At 55.4% G+C, this 15,446-nt stretch overlaps 1 protein-coding gene and 1 long non-coding RNA gene across 3 annotated transcripts; both read right to left on the reverse strand.

Annotated features, from left to right (window-relative positions):
* Positions 1 to 4,747: 4,747 nt before the first annotated feature.
* Positions 4,748 to 6,858, reverse strand: LOC133060876 (uncharacterized). Its single transcript, XR_009693857.1, has 2 exons — positions 6,501 to 6,858; positions 4,748 to 6,243 (listed from the first exon to the last, which is right to left on the reverse strand). It is a non-coding gene; the product is annotated as an uncharacterized LOC133060876 (long non-coding RNA).
* Positions 6,859 to 7,695: 837 nt separating this feature from the next.
* Positions 7,696 to 13,667, reverse strand: CTDSP1 (CTD small phosphatase 1). 2 transcript variants are annotated; one of them, XM_061148756.1, is made up of 7 exons: positions 13,501 to 13,667; positions 11,968 to 12,116; positions 11,429 to 11,530; positions 11,182 to 11,238; positions 10,427 to 10,519; positions 10,103 to 10,288; positions 7,696 to 9,418 (listed from the first exon to the last, which is right to left on the reverse strand). In XM_061148756.1, the coding sequence occupies exons 1-7, from the start codon at positions 13,565 to 13,567 to the stop codon at positions 9,290 to 9,292; spliced, it is 783 nt and encodes a 260-aa protein (XP_061004739.1). In that variant the 5' UTR covers positions 13,568 to 13,667; the 3' UTR covers positions 7,696 to 9,289. The 2 variants fall into 2 exon arrangements, with proteins under 2 accessions (XP_061004739.1, XP_061004738.1); XM_061148755.1 differs by having other exon boundaries at positions 11,429 to 11,533.
* Between the last annotated feature and the right edge of the window lie 1,779 nt (positions 13,668 to 15,446).

Genomic DNA, 15,446 nt, shown 5'->3' on the forward strand with positions numbered 1-15,446 from the left:
CTTCTACTAGAGGGGGTTTGATCCCTGGTTGGATCAAACCTGCATCACCCTTATGGCAGAAAGCGAAGAAGAACTAAAAAGCCACTTGATGAAAGTGAAAGAGGAAAGTGAAAAAAGTTGGCTTAAAACTCAACCTTCAGAAAACTAAGATCATGGCGTCTGGTCCCATCACTTCATGGCAAATAGATGGGGAAACAATAGAAACAGTGAGAGACTTTATTTTTGGGGGCTCCAAAATCACTGAAGATGGTGACTGCAGCCATGAAATTAAAAGATGCTTGCTCCTTGGAAGAAAAGCTATAACCAGCCTAGATGGTGTATTATAAAGGAGAGACATTACTTTGCCAACAAAGGTCTGTCTAGTCAAAGCTATGCTTTTTCCAGTAGTCATAGTCCAGTGAGAGGTGGACTATAAAGAAAGCTGAGCACTGAAGAATTGATGCTTTTAAACTGTGATATTGGAGAAGACTCTTGAGAGTCCCTTAGACAGCAAGGACATCCAACTAGTTCATCCTAGAGGAAATCAGTCCTGAAAATTCATTGGAAGGACTGATGCTGAAGCTGAAACTCCAGTACTTTGGCTACCTGATGCAAAGAATCAACTCATTTGAAGAGACCCTGATGCTGGGAAAGATTGAAGGCAGGAGGAGAAGGGGACGACAGAGGATGAGATGGTTGTATGGCATCACCAACATAATGGACATGAGTTTGAGTAGACTCCAGGAGTTGGTGATGGACAGGGAAGCCTGGCGTGCTGCAGTCCATGGGGTTGCAAAGACTCAGACACAACTGAGTGACTGAACTGAACTAGGGAACTAAGATCCCACATGCCCAGCAGTGCAACCAATATATGTGTGTGTGTGTATGCTAAGTTGCTTCAGTCATGTCTGACTTTGAGACCCTCTGGATTGTAGCCCACCAGGCTCTCTGTCCACGGGATTCTCCAGGCAAGAGTATTGAAGTGGGTGGCCATTTCCTCCTCCAGGGAACATATATATTCGCTTAATTATATGGGCTTCCCTGGTAGCTCAGATGGGAAAGAATCTGCCTGCAACACAGGAGACACGAGTTGGATCCCTGGCTTAGGAAGATGGCCTGGAGAAGGCAATGGCTACCCACTCCCAGTATTCTTGCCTGGAGAATTCCATGGACAGAGGAGTCTGGTGGCCTATAGTCCTTAATTATGCAGACAGGCAAAAAGGAAAGAAAAACCTCCTAATTCCACTACAGAGATAAATCTGAGTAATGTATTTTTATATTTTGGAGTATTTCGTTCAAGGTACTGCCCAGTACATATGCTGGGGGTGTATACTCTCTGTATATATGTATACTCTATGTATATAGTACACCATATGTGTATATGTGTACTATCATGGTCCATGGGATTTTCCAGGCAAGAATACTGGAATGGGCTGCCATTTCCTCCTCCAGGGGATCTTCCTAACCCAGGGATCAAACCCGGGTCTCCTGCATTGTAGACAGACGCTTTACCGTCTGAGCCACTTGGGAAGTCCTGTATATACCATAGGTATACTATATGTATATAGTATCTATCATCTATCTTTTAACTGTCTCATGGTAATCCATTAGATAGATGGCATAGTTTATGTAACCAATATCTCAAATTATATCCAATTATTTGAAATTACTAAGAATGCCTTGGTAAGTATTATTACTAAACTTTTGCCAATAGATTGCATTCATTATCATGTATTTAGCATAAGCTCCCTAAAAGTGGCATTGCTGGGTCAAAGATATGACTAGTCAAGTTGTCCCCTAGAAAAGTCACATTAATTTATAGCCACATCTGTATTAGCGGCAGCTGCCTGGTTTCCCCAGCACTGAACTCCAGCTTTTAAGAAAATCTCTGTCAGTCTGAATTGTCATTGTGTCAATTTATATTTCTTTGATTACCAGCGAGATAGACCATTAAAAGTATATTTATTGGGGAATTCCCTGGCAGTCCCGTGGTTAGGTGGGAAGGGCATGGCATAAATATATATTATGTATGTATGTGTGTGTGTGTGTGTATATATATATATATATATATATATATATATATATATGCTATGTCTTTTGTGAATTTTTAATTGATTTGTTGGAGTTGTTTATATATTTAATATATTAAGGTTTGTAACCCTCCTGTCATTTAGGGCATACTTTTCTCTAATTTAGTTGCTTAACTTTTAATTTAGCCTCAGAATTTTGGGTGAAAACATGTGTTTTGGGGTTTTTGTGTGTGTGTGTGTGAGATCTTCGTTCCCCAAGGAGGGATCAGACCTGTGCCCTGTGTGGTGGAAACACAGAGTCTTAACCTTTGGATCACCAGGGAAGTCCAGAGAATGTATGTTTTTAAGAATTATTTCCAATTTCTTAATTTTGATAAATGTCAAACATATTGAAAAGTATAAATAACAGTATGATAGTATAATAAACAGCCATGGACTCAAGAACTAACATCTGCAATATGTATATGTTTGGAAGTAAATTGATGATATTATTGTACTTTAGCTCAAAATATTTGTCATTCATCTCCTAAGAGTGAGGACAGTCTCCTTCATAAGATTTTCACAACTGAGAACACTAACAATTATTTCTTATATCATCTTCTACTCAATTCAGTCAGTTCCTTCCAGGGGGACTATAATACCTGGTTTCATTGATTCTTGATCAAATCATGCACTTCCTTTGATTGTTATGTGTCTTCAGTATCTTTTAAATCTAGAATAGCTCTGACTTTTTCCTGATGCTGACTTACAGTATCAAGGGCAGTGTGTAGTAGAACGTTCACACTGGGATTTGTCTTTCTTTGTGTACTATTTAATTTGTTCCTTTTCCTCCTGTATTTCCCACAAGCTGAAAGCACCTCTGAAGATCTGGTTAGGTTCTGGTTTAACAATTTTTTTCAAGAATATGTAAAAAGGGACCGTGTTTCTCCAGCTTTAATATCTTAACAGTCAATGGGTAAATCCATGGCTGATTCATGTCAATGTATGGCAAAAACCACTACAATATTGTAAAGTAATTAGCCTCTAACTAATAAAAATAAATGAAAAAAACCCAAGTCAACGGGGAATCTATTTGAAGTGCAGATTCTGATTCCATAGGTCTGGGGTGGGGTCCAAAACTGCATTACTAACAGCTCCCAGGTGGTGCCGATGTTCCAGCCCAGGGACCACACTGTGAGCAGCATGGTCAAAGGTGTTGCTGTGCACTTCATTCTGCCCGGCATCAAGACATCTCAGCATGACTGATATGAAGTTCGATCCCTTGATTATGGTGGTTATTGCCAGATATTGCCACCCTAAAGGCATCCTTTCCCCTTTTACAATTAGAAATCATCTTGGAGTAATCTTTGGCCAATACTTTGGCCACCTGATGCGAAGAACTGACTCATTGGAAAAGAATTTGATGCTGGGAAAGATTGAAGGCAGGAGGAGAAGGGGACGACAGAGGATGAGATGGTTGGACGGCATCATGGACTCAACGGACATGATTTTGAGCAAGCTCCGGGAGTTGGTAAAGGACAGGGAAGCCTGGCGTGCTGCAGTCCATGGGGTCGCAAAGAGTCAGACACGACTGAGCGACTGAACTGAACTGGAGTAATCTTGGGGCAATTTGAAGTCATCTCAGGGCACTTGCAGCACAAAAGTTTCCAATTATTTACCACTCTCTACTTCTCCTTTTGTGAAGGAAATGACAACCCACTCCAGTATTCTTGCCTAGAAACTTCCAAGGACAGAGGAGCCTGGTGGGCTATGGTTCATGGGATCACAAAGAGTTGGCCATGACTGAGCACACACACACTTCTCCTTTTGTAATATTATCATGTAATTACTTGTTAATATCTGTTTTTTTTCCCCCCCACAGTATCCGTTTCGCTCACTGCTGTCCTGTGGCGCCTGGTATGGAGTAGGCATGCAGTGGCTGAAAAAAGAAATGAAATTTGTGATTTCTCTTTGATAATGTATTTAGAAAGCTGTTTTTAACTTAAGCCAATTTTTATTTTTAAAAATAAGTGGACCTGATAAAATAATTCCAAATATAAACATATATAATGTGTTGTATTATATGGGATCAAACTTTGCATCACTCAGGCTGAAACAACTTCATTTTAAATGACTCCCATCCAGTCTGCCATCTCTGCTACCCATAGTTAGCCACAATTTCCATTTCTTGTGTACCATACAGAAGTACACAAAATTATATATATATATTTGTATCTACTTTTATATTTCTCTTTAATGGAAAACCACCATCACCATTGTTAGGAAACTTGCTTTGTTTTGTTGGCTGGTTTATCTTGGAGATCATTCTGTATCTGTAGATAGATATGGAATGGTCTATGTCTATCTAAAGATAGATAGTTCTACCTCATTGTTTTTCATCACTATATAATATTCTCTGGTATAGATACAGCGACATTTATTTAACTAGTTCCTTATTCTTGGACACTGAAGTTATTTCAAGTGCTTTGCTATTCACTTCAGTTCAGTTCAGTCACCCAGTCATGTCTGACTCTTTGTGACCCCATGGACCCCATGGAGCACACCAGGCCTCCCTGTCCATCACCAACTCCCGGAGTTTACTCAAACTCATGTCCATTGAGTCGGTGATGCCTTCCAATCATCTCATCCTTTGTCATCCCCTTCTCCTCCTGACTTCAATTTTTCCCAGCATCAGGGTCTTTTCAAATGAGTCAGCTCTTTGCATCAGGTATTACCAACAAAATTAATACCAATATGCATACAGTTATATGAATATACATTTTATCTACCACATAAATTCCTAAAAATCCAACTGCTAGATCAAAAAGTGTCTGCATTTTGAAAATATTTTCGATGGTCAAATTATTCTCCAAAGAGGCTGCACCAAATGTACACTCTTGTCAGCAGTGGTGTATCCATGATTCTGTGAGTAACAAGCAAGCAGTGAGTACCTAAACCCCTCAGGTAGAGACATTTTCACAGCCGAAGTCTCCAAAGCCAGAAGTCAGGTTGCCTTCCTCCCTCCCCTCCACCCCTGCCCCAAGAGCCAACCAGCCGGAGCTCGCTGCCAAGTTCATCTCCTGTGTCACATCCATCACTTCGTCCTTCCCTCTTCACTGTCTTGGCTGCAGTTCAGGTCTTCGACCTCTGTCGTTGGAACCATGTCTGTGGTCTCCCCATAGGGAGAGTCTTAGGTCCCTAACCAGGTAGCTCAGTGGTAAAGAATCTGTTTGCCAACATAGGAGACAAAGATGCGGGTTTGATCCAGGGGTTGGGAAGATTCCCTTGGAGCAGGAAACGGCAACCCGCTCCAGTATTCTTGCCTGGAAAATTCCAGGGACAGAGGAGCCTGGTGGATTACAGTCTATTGGGTCACAGAGTCGGACAGAACAGCACACACCCTGATATAGCTTCCAGGGGGTGGCTGCCAGGTTTCTATATGACTCTCTCCTGCTCAGTGTCCCTCTGGGGCACCCCCTGCCTGCAAGGAAAAGGCCACCCCCTTGGTCTGGCTACAGATCTGCGTTATCTCGCTCCTGCTTTCTGCAGTGTCATTTCCCCTCCTTCCCCCCTTGTGTGCAATTTCAAAACTGTCACTTCCCACGCTCCCTACTGTGTCCCTTGAGGCTTTGGCTTCCTTTCCTGTTGGACCTCCCTGCACAGACCACCTTCCCCTGAACCTTGCCTCCTTCCCAAATCCTTCGCAAGGATTTCCAGGCTCCTCATGTACCCCCAGGGGAGGTTAGGCTGGCCCCTGTGCTCCCCCCATGTTATCTCTTGCCCCCCCACTTGCAGCATTTCAGGTTTGGACAACATATTCAGATGTCTGTTCTCCAACTAGGACGTGAGTTCCTTGAGAGCAGAAGCGCAGCCTAGTCATGGCATACCCCCGGGTCCTGGCACGGTGCCTGGCACCACAATCCATGTGGTTGCATTGAACTCTGTGGATGAAGTGTGTGTGTGTGTGTGTGTGTGTGTGTGTGTGTAGAAGGCTGGCTGAGGTCTCAAAGTTGGGAGCGCTGGTGACTCTGCGGTGACAGGCCATTCAGGATGCAAATCTGGGGGGCGCGAGTGTTTGCATGGAGAGCAGGAAATAGAGCAGGACCCCGAGGAGGGCCGGGCAGGAGGCAGGCAGGGCTCGGTGTTGACCCGGCCAAGGGCTCTCGGGCTTCGGCTCAGAGTGGGACTGGAGCTCAGGGTGCCGAGCGAGGGTGCTGCGTCCTTTCCTCCCGGGTGATGGCTTCGTGATGCTTTTCTACCAGGAAAAGTAATGGGGAGAGGGAAGGGGGAGGGGGCAGCATCACACACACGCGGCAGAGACCTGGGGGGACACAGCAGCGTCTGGAGAGCCAGGAGGCTGAAGTCACAAGGTGAGGGGATGAGGGCCGGGAGAGGCAGAGGGTGGAGATGGGCGGGGGGGGGCGCGGAGAACGGGGATCCGATTTGAGAGGGGCCGATCTTCCTTCTCCCCAGTGCATGGGGGGGTTGGGGGAGGGGGGAGAAGCTACCCACCGCCGGGAGAGGGCCTCGTTCTAGGCCGGCCCTCATCCTTCCAGCCTCGGGGAGAGGGTGGGATGTCTGCGCCCAGGCAGGGAGCCGGCGGGAGAGGCCCGGCGCCGGGGAGCCCGGGCGTCGGCGAAGACAGAGAGGCCTCTAGCGGCCACCGTGGGCAGCAGGCGAGGCGGAGCCGGGAGGGCACTTCCTGCCAGGGCCCGGGGCGGCCCAGTTTCGCAAAGGAAGTTCTGCCAGGGCCGGAGGGGCGGAGGCAGGAAGTGGGCCGGAGGCTCGCGCTAGGGTGCGGCCGGCGGGTAGTGAGAGGCCGCGGCCGGGCGCGGGGGAGGGCCGCGGAGGTAAACCGGACCGAGGCCGCGACCCCACCCATCCTCCGCGGGGCCCCGGACGCCTCCGCCTGCCCGCAACGCGGTCCGGCGGCGCAGCGCTGCCAGCGACGCCTCGGCCGTCGGCGCGCGGCCTGGGTCAGCCGCGTTCCAAGTTCTTCCGTTTGGAGCTGAACTTGGCTTCCCTCTAGCTCGCCCCATTCCCCTCCACCCTCTGGGGCCTCACGGGTCCCTCCCCTCCACTCTGGGGCGGAGACCACACCCCTCCCGTCTCCAAATACCTTCCAGGGGCCTCTCCTAGGGTCGCGTTTCAGTTCGCCTCAGAGCTAATACTCTGTGGAGTCCTCCCGATGCAGGCATTATTTAATCACTTCTGCAAAGAGGGCCTAGCTCCATTTTCCTGGTCAGACAACTGAGGCCAAGACCGGTAGAATTAAATAACAGTCAGATAAACTCGGGCTTCCCTGGTGCCTCAGCGGTCAAGAATCCGCCTGCGAATGCACACGATGCAAGAGACACAGGTTCGATCCCCAGGTTGGGGGGAAGATCCCTGGAGAATGAAATGGCAACCCACTCCAGTATTCTTGCCTGGGAAATCCCATGGACAGAGGAGCCTGGTGGCCTAGAGTCCACCGGGCTTCAGAAGAGTTGGACACGAGTTAGTGACTAAACAGCAAACAGCACACATGCACTCGTACCCATTCAAAGGTTGCACTTTCAGGCTTGACGCCCCTGGAAGGGTGAGAGCAGCCCTTCCCTCCACTACAATCCCCTTCCTTCCAAAGGGTTTGGTGAAGCAGTTGTGGCTTCACTGGACTTCCCCCCAAGTTCAACACCCCCCCTCCCCATCAATAACCACAGAGCCAGGATGGGGGGTGGTGAGGATCTGGCTTTCTCTTTAGTTCTTATCAAACTGTGGGGTTCTCCGTTACAGAGAAGGCACTTGGATGGGAGGGTCACCCAAGTCAGACCAACTTTGTCCTCCCCCCCACCCCCAGCTCTCTGCGGGGGGGGGGGGGGGGGGGGTAATGACATGTCCACCTGACATCCCCCTTGGCACTGGTATGTGGGTCCCCTTAACCGTTAGGCCTTTGGGAGAACCCAAGGCCCTGGCCTCCAGACTCAGCATTTGGAGGAGGGATTCCAGATAAAGGACTCAGAGCTGGAAGGCAAGATGTCCTAGGAGCTGCCCCCAGCCAGCAGGGGGCAAAGCAGAGGGGCTGCAGGGGTGGGGTTGGCACAGGGGCAGGGGACAGCTTGGCCAGGTTTCCTGGAGACCCCCAAACCCCATAAGAAGGGTCCCACCTCCTACAGATCCCCTAAAGGCACCGATGAAGTACGGGGTGCAGGTGGGGAGGCACCGGTTAGGTGGTCTAGAGAGACCCACACACAAACTCCGCGGGTGGGCCAGGCACAGTACAGGGCACAGAAAAGGTGCTCAATGAATCATTTTTGAATGAATGAATGATCGGAGCAGAGAGGGTATGAGGGACAAGGACAGGGCCTGGGGCCCCTTGGGCCAGCCTATTTCATTCAGAAAATAGTTTAAAAAATGTAAAAATCCCTTCCCTCCTCACCCCGCTAGTTTATGGGCCCAGGAAAGGGGTGAGGGAAGGGTGTCTCTACCTGGACCCTTCTCTCTCCCCCTCCCCTAAAAGTCTATATACACATATACATATTTATACGGCACCGCAGGATATTGCCTGGGCCCCCACACGGAGCTGGGGGCACCAAGCCCCAGGGCCTCCAAGGCAGAGGTGAGAGGTTGGAACTCAGGGGTGGTGTGGGAAGTAGCCCTCAGCAGCTGGTGAGCCCAGAGCAGCTGGATTCTGGGGTCCCGAACAACAGACCCCTGCTCCCTTCACAAGTGGAAACAGATCAACCCTCCCTGCCCTAGGCAGAGGTGGGGTGAGGGGGGTCTGGAGCAGTCCCCAGGGAAGAGGTGGGGAGACTGGGTCCTCCCCCACCAGCCTAGACTGCAGCAACCTGAAGGCTGTTCCGGGCAGAGCTGACCCAGATGGTGGCCCTGGGAAACTGGGCTGGGAAGAGGGCTCTATGCAAGGCACTTGGAGTTCACTGTTCCCAGGCTGGGGGGGGGGGTTCCAAGGCAGAGGGCAGCTCAAACCCTGCCCCTCCCCCAAGCAGAACCGGAAGGGCCTGAGGGGCCCAGTTTGGCAGCAGAGAAACATGGCCGTGCAGAGAGAGAGAGGAAGGAAGGGGGAGTGGCACAGAGCCCCCGGGTCCCCCAAGGAGGAGGTTCTAAGGCACTGACTCAGGGACCCAGGGGCTTATGACCCTCCGTGCAGCCTGCTGCCCCCTCCAGAGCCTGGCCAGGCTGCTGGGGGGGCGGGGGTGGGACGGGGAGACCCCGCTTCCCCGTGGCGCTGAGTTTTCTTAAGGCAGAGTCCGAGTGAGAGGGGTGCAGATGTGGTCAGGGGCAGGTCCGAGCCCCGTGGCGCCTCACTAGCTGCCCGGCCGAGGCTGCCTGAGCACTGAGTACACGTCGTCCACACGGCTGAGCTGCTCGAAGAAGGGCAGGAGGTCGTGGAGCTCCGTGTCACTCATGTTGTCAAACCACGAGGCCACCGGTACCTGGAAGATGGGTGCGGGGTGATGAGGGGGGCAGGGGGCCCTGGGCACAGATCAGCCCTGAGCACCCTCACCCAGTTTCCCAGCAAGTGGCACCGATCACACAAGTCAGAGCAGACGTTTTAGGGAACCATGCTCAACCCTGCGTGTTTGAGCTCTCTTCAGTCGTGTCCGACTTTTAGGGACCCCATGGACTGTAGCCCGCCAGGCTCCTCTGTCCATGGGATTCTCCAGGCAAGAATACTGGAGTGGGTTGTCATTCCCTTCTCCAGAGGATCTTCCTGACCCAGGGATCCAGCCGAGTCTCTTCCGTCTCCCGCACTGGCAGGCAGGTTCTTTACCACTAGCGCCACCTGGGAAGCCTTTACCCTGTTGTATGCTAAGCACTTGGACAGTTTCGGTTCTATTTAATTCTTTAAGAAAGTTATTTCTGGGATCCACTAACAGTTCACAACTGTCTGGATGAACTGGAAACTGCTCTAGTGCCCAGCAAGGGACCCAAACCCACGGCAGGCCCCCTGTACATGCAGGCAGAATGTGCTGAGTAACTAATAAGAGACCTGGGGCAACTGTGGATGGACAAGGCGAGCGGACAGCAGGCAGGGGCCACTGAGGAGAGAAAAGAGGGAGGAATAGGAGGGACCAGACCCCCGCAGGGCCCCAGCCCCCATCCTGCCGGGCACTCACGGCGTTATCTGGATGGAAGACGTAGGAAGCGGGTGAGTTGTCTAGGATGAGCACACGACGCAGGTCCCGGCCCAGTCGGCTCAGGTCCTTCACGTAGTTCCCCCGGTGGAAGACACACGACTCCCGAAACAGCCGTGCCCGGAAGGCCCCCCACTTGTCCAACAGGTCAGCTACGGGGTCTGCATACTGGGGGGCGGGAGGTGGGTCATCGGGGGCAGGGAGGGCGCCAAGAGGGACCCAGAGACCTCTGCCCAGAGGTTGTGTGTCAGAGGCAGACAGAAAGCAGAGGTGCCCAGGGAGCCCTGCAGAGGGTGGAGGGCTCACCTTGGCCAGGCTGGCGGTGAACAGCACGCATTCGAAGAGCTCACCCATCCGCTGCAGGAACTCATCGACGTGGGGCCGCTTCAGCACGTAGACCTGGGGGGTGGGCCAGTGAGGGGACTGCTGGCCCGTGGGCCTGGGTGGGGTGGGGCAGCGTGGGGCAGGGTGGGGTGGCCGGGGGCTGGGCAAGAGTTAGGTGCCGGAAGCAGAGGAGCACAGAAGGGTGGCTGGTCCCAGGGCCCGTGGGCTCCACGTGGCCAGCCACCCCCACCACTGCCAGGTAAACCACCCACTGTCCCCGAAGAGGATCAGATAACCTCCAACTTCTGTCTTCGGGCCCCACCTCAGAAGGAATCACTAATTCCCACCCCTTCCTCCGCCAGGGCCTCGGCCAGATGTGGGGGCCTGGGGCAACCCCCTCACCCCAAGGCTGCAGGGCACCGGCCCCCGAGCCAAGTAATGGAGAACAGGCTGGACAGCACACAACCTATCCTGAATTACTTGAACTGGGTCCCGGGCAGGGTGGGGGCGAGGGGGCACCAAGGAAGACCCCCCACCCCACTCTCTGCAGGCCTTGGAGCTGGGCCAAGTCCCTGAGGGTCTGTGTGACCTCAGGTAAGTCTCACACCCTCTCTGGGCCTCGGACATTCCACATTTATCAAAATCCCATCTAGGGCTCTCAGGACTGGTGGGAGGAGCCTGGGGTCTGGAAGACAGATGCCAACCCTACCACCTCCCCCCCACCCCCAGCCCCTCACCTGGTGGACCACCCCATCAATCTCCACAGGAATGATGAAGTCAGCATTGTTCACTGGCTGCAGGGGGAAGAGAGCTGCTGGAGCTGCGGCAAGGCCAGCCAGGACCACCCTCCCAGGCCAAGCCAGGGTCTGTGTGACCTCAGCCAAGACTCACACCCTCTCGGGACTTCTGACAATTCCACATTTATCAAAATCCCATCTAGGGCTCAGAAACCGGGGCCTGAGGGCTGCTGGGCAGGGGGCCCACCTTGAAGGAACTGTGCACCAGGGTCTCGTCCAGGTCGATGACCACGCAGATCTTGTCCGAGTCCTGGGCTTTGGCCTCGGGGAGCAGGTACTGGACTGGGGTCTGCTGTGGGGACAAGGGGGGAGCTGGCTGCTGCCACCTCTCTGAAGTCCCAGTCATTTCTCCTCCCCCAGCCCTCTTCCTGGAGAGCCCCAAGGACAGAGTGGAGACACCAGCTCCTTCCCAGCTTGGCCCCTGCCAACTCTGGAGCCTGGGGTAGGCTGCCTGGCTCTCTGGGCTTCACTTCCTGACCTGGGAAACCAACGCAGAGGAAAGCCTGCACTTCTGAAGGGGAAATTCAGAATCCTCAGGGCTAGGGACCCTCGGGAGGCAGTCAGGGTTGGGAAGGCCTGGGAGGGTGGAGGGCTCGGTGGGGGGGTAGGCGGGCTTCACCCTCCTCCACAGGGCCTAGCAGCACGTCATGAAGAGCCCCCTTCCCCTACACCCCCCGAAGGGCTGACTCCAGGTGCCCCCATAGCTCCTACTTGGCCAGCACGCACCTTGGGGACCGCACCATTCTCCTCCACGAGCAGGGGCGCCCCGCTGTGGGCGGGCAGGGCCTCCGCGTCATCCCGGCAGACACAGCAGAAGAGCGAGTGGAGGATGCCCCTGCTCCGGGGCTTCTGAGAGGCTGCTGACTTCTGGTCACCTAAAGCAGGGAGGCCCAAGGTGGGGGCGTGCACACTGCCTGGCCTGCAGGGCTGTGCCTACATGCCCGTCTGCCAACCCCTGGGCTGAGAGGATCTGGCCATGCTAGCTTCATTGAGGGATACACACTAAGGTGGCAGCCTGACAGTCTTGGCTCCAGGCCACCCCTCTGCTCCCCACAAGTTCTTCTAATGTGGGTACAACGTCACCCACATTAGGGAGTGGGCTGGTTGGAGGCTGGGATGGGAGGTGTTTTCTCTTCCCAACAGTTTCCATCTCTGCTAGGGGAGCAGTGCATAGGGGCACCTCCTGACACGCACCGGACCTGAGCAGCCCCTGGTCAGTGGGGCCCCTACCAAAGAGGGCTGGGGCTTGGGGCTCTGGGGCCCACTCCCGCCCTCCTTCCATTCTCCGCCTCCAGAGGTCCAAAGTCCTCCCTGAAGCTGGGCCCAGACACAGGGGGTGGGTGGGGGCTTGAAGCTAGTGTCCTGCGGCCATCTACTGGCCCCTCCTCCTCCGCCCCCGCCCGGACCTCCAACCTAGATCCCGCTGATAGACTGGCCCACACTCCACCGACCCCCTATCCAACTCCCCCCGCCTCCGACCCCGGGCGGAGCTAGGTCCCGGCCACAAGTGGACAGACCTGGAGGGACTTCCTAGCCTCTTAAGTCCACAGCAGGACAGGGAGAGGCAGACCCCCTAGACTAGAACCATCAGTCGCGGGGTGCCCGGCCGATGCTGGCGGCATTCGCTGCGTGTATGCACAGACACGGTGCCCACCGGCTCCGGGAGCCAAGTGCGCGGTCCGATCACGCGTCTCCTGCGGGCGCGCGGGCGATCCTTATAAGTGGTTGTCTCTCTCCACGCCTCCACGCGGGACGCGGAAGTTTGTGGGGAACGTGGCCCTGTCTTAGCGGGAGATCTTTCCAACCCTCCCCCGCCCGCTGTCACCTCTGCGCCCCCTCCCGCGACCCAGCAAGACCGCGGCCCGGAGGGGGCGGAGTCTCAGCTGGTGGCCTGAAGGCGCCCTCTTCAGCCCCCCCATCTCCCAGCCCCCTTGGCGCCAATGGGGGAGTAGGGGGGGACGACTCTTGGGCCTCGCGCACACCCAGTCTGGGAAACCCGGAGGGCGCTCCGTGCTCCACCCCTGCCTCAGTTTCCCCACCTCGAGCAGACCGGAGCGCCCCAAAACGCGCCAGGCCCCGCCCCGGGTCTCCGAGTCTCTGCAAGTTCAAACTCTCACCCAGCTCCCCCTCCGGTTGGAAGCTTCGGGTCCCGCCACGGCGGGAGCCCTGGGCGGCGGCGGCAACTGTCGTCCCCGAGAGGGTCCCGGCCCCCTCCTCTTTGCGGCGCCCAGTGTAAGCGCTCTCCGCGCGCCCCAGTACCTTTGCTCCGTAGCGGGCTCCGCGCTTCCTCCTTGCTGATCTGAGTAATGACGGCCGAGCTGTCCATGGGGCCGGGCGCGCTCCGCTCCGGCCGGACTCTGGCCCGGGAGCCCGGCCTCCCCCCCGGCTCGGGCCGGAATCGGGGCGCGGGGGGGAGGGGAGGGGTGGGAGGGAGGGATCCCCGCGAGCTTCGGAGGGGAGGGGAGCCAGGTTCTAAGGGGGAGGGGGAGGGAGGGGGCGCGGAGGAAACTTTGTTACAACATGGAGTTTCCTCCCCGCGAGGCGGATGCAAACATGGAACCCGGGCGCCGTTTCAAGGCTCCCCCTTAAAAGGGCAACGACTTCAGCGTGACCTGGACTCGGCCGGGGCTTTCATCACTTGAGGGGCCGGCGCTGCTCGGCGGGTAGGGAGGCGGGCCCGGCCGGGTTCCTGCCGCGCTCCCGGGGGCGCCGCCTCCTTTCCCGCCGCCCGCCCGCCCGCCGGCCAGCCCGCCAGCGAGGCCAAGCCTCTGCGGCTGCGTGGCAAGGCCGACACCCCGGCCCACGGTTCTCCGCGCAGAGCGGCCCGGGACCAGGGCCCGCCCGGGGAGTCCGCGCCCGGGAGTGCCCCGAGGCAGCGCGACTCCACCTCTGAACATTCCAAAGGTCGGGGACTGGCAGCTTCTCGGTCTTCTCATCTGGGAAATAGGGGTAACACCATCTGGTCTGAAAAGTGGGTCTTCTCTCCGGTGGTCGCAGGGGAAGTCGTGAATGTGCAAAGCCTCTGCTGCACCTCCAAACGACTATGCTGAGCTACACAATTAGGTTCCTAACCGGACCGTGACCTACCCGCAGTCTCGGGCCCTTTTCCCTAAACCCGGAGCTGTAGAGCGCAGAAATTCCAGCTGTCTGCCCCGGGGTGCCCCCTGCCGACCTCTCCTCACCGGGCGCCCGGCCACGTCCACTCCCCATGCCCACTGCAGCCACGCGGCTTTCTCGCCTGAAACCGAGGGCCTCCACGCCCCAGGGCCTTTAGACGTGCCGTTCCTTCTGCCTGAATGCGCTTCCTACCGCTTCGCATAGCCAAATTCCACCGACCTCGAAAAAATGAAACCCTCCTTTTCCCCAGGCCCCCTCCTCTGCTTCCCACCCGCCGGCCCCTCTGTAACTGCTGGGGAGGGGACGTCAGGCCGCGGCCCCACACAGTGGGACTCGATGCCGGACCGTGGGGACCACGGACATCCACTAGCACACCCGTTCCACTCGGGTCCGTGCAGACTCGCCCCGGGCACGGGGCCCGCGTTTCCAGGCGGATTCTTCGCGAGCAAAACTCCCGTGTGCTGCTCGGTGAGGTTTACGGGCGGGGTTTGTTTGGTTTCTTTTTTTTTTTCCCTTGTCTATGAAGTTCCTTCTACTTGTCGTTACTGTTTTGTGTTCACATTTTAAAAATATTAATAACGCCAAGGCTTGATAAACACGCCCCAGCACTTCCTTCCCCCGCCGGGCGGGGCGGGGCGGGCGCGTCTTGTCCCGTTCGGCCGCCGGGTGCGAGCGCGGCGCGCTTTCTCCCGGCCGGGCGGAGGGGGCGCCCGGGAGAGAGAGGCCCCGCGTGGGCGGCGGGCCGCGAGCAGAGCTGGCCCCAAGGCGCGTCCGCTTCGGGTCTGGGGTCCAGGGCGGGGTGGGGAGGTGGTCGGGGGCTGTGGATCCACTGGACAACACGACTCGGCCTCTGCTTTTAGTCACAATTATCGCCAACGTGCTGTGAGCACTTACGTCTGAGTCCGGCTGTGACTGCGCCATTCATCTCATTTAACGACTCCTTTAAAAACCCGTTTTACAGATAAAGAAACTGAGTCCCGACGAGTGAGCGATTCGGTCCGCCCTGCAGCAGGGACTGAGGTGGGATTCCGGCTGTCGGGCGGAGCCCCCTCCCCTACGGTCCGGCCCCGGGGCGGCGCCTCGACTTT

This window comes from Dama dama, chromosome 8 (genome assembly GCF_033118175.1).
Source record: "Dama dama isolate Ldn47 chromosome 8, ASM3311817v1, whole genome shotgun sequence".
Taxonomy (NCBI): Eukaryota; Metazoa; Chordata; class Mammalia; order Artiodactyla; family Cervidae; genus Dama; species Dama dama.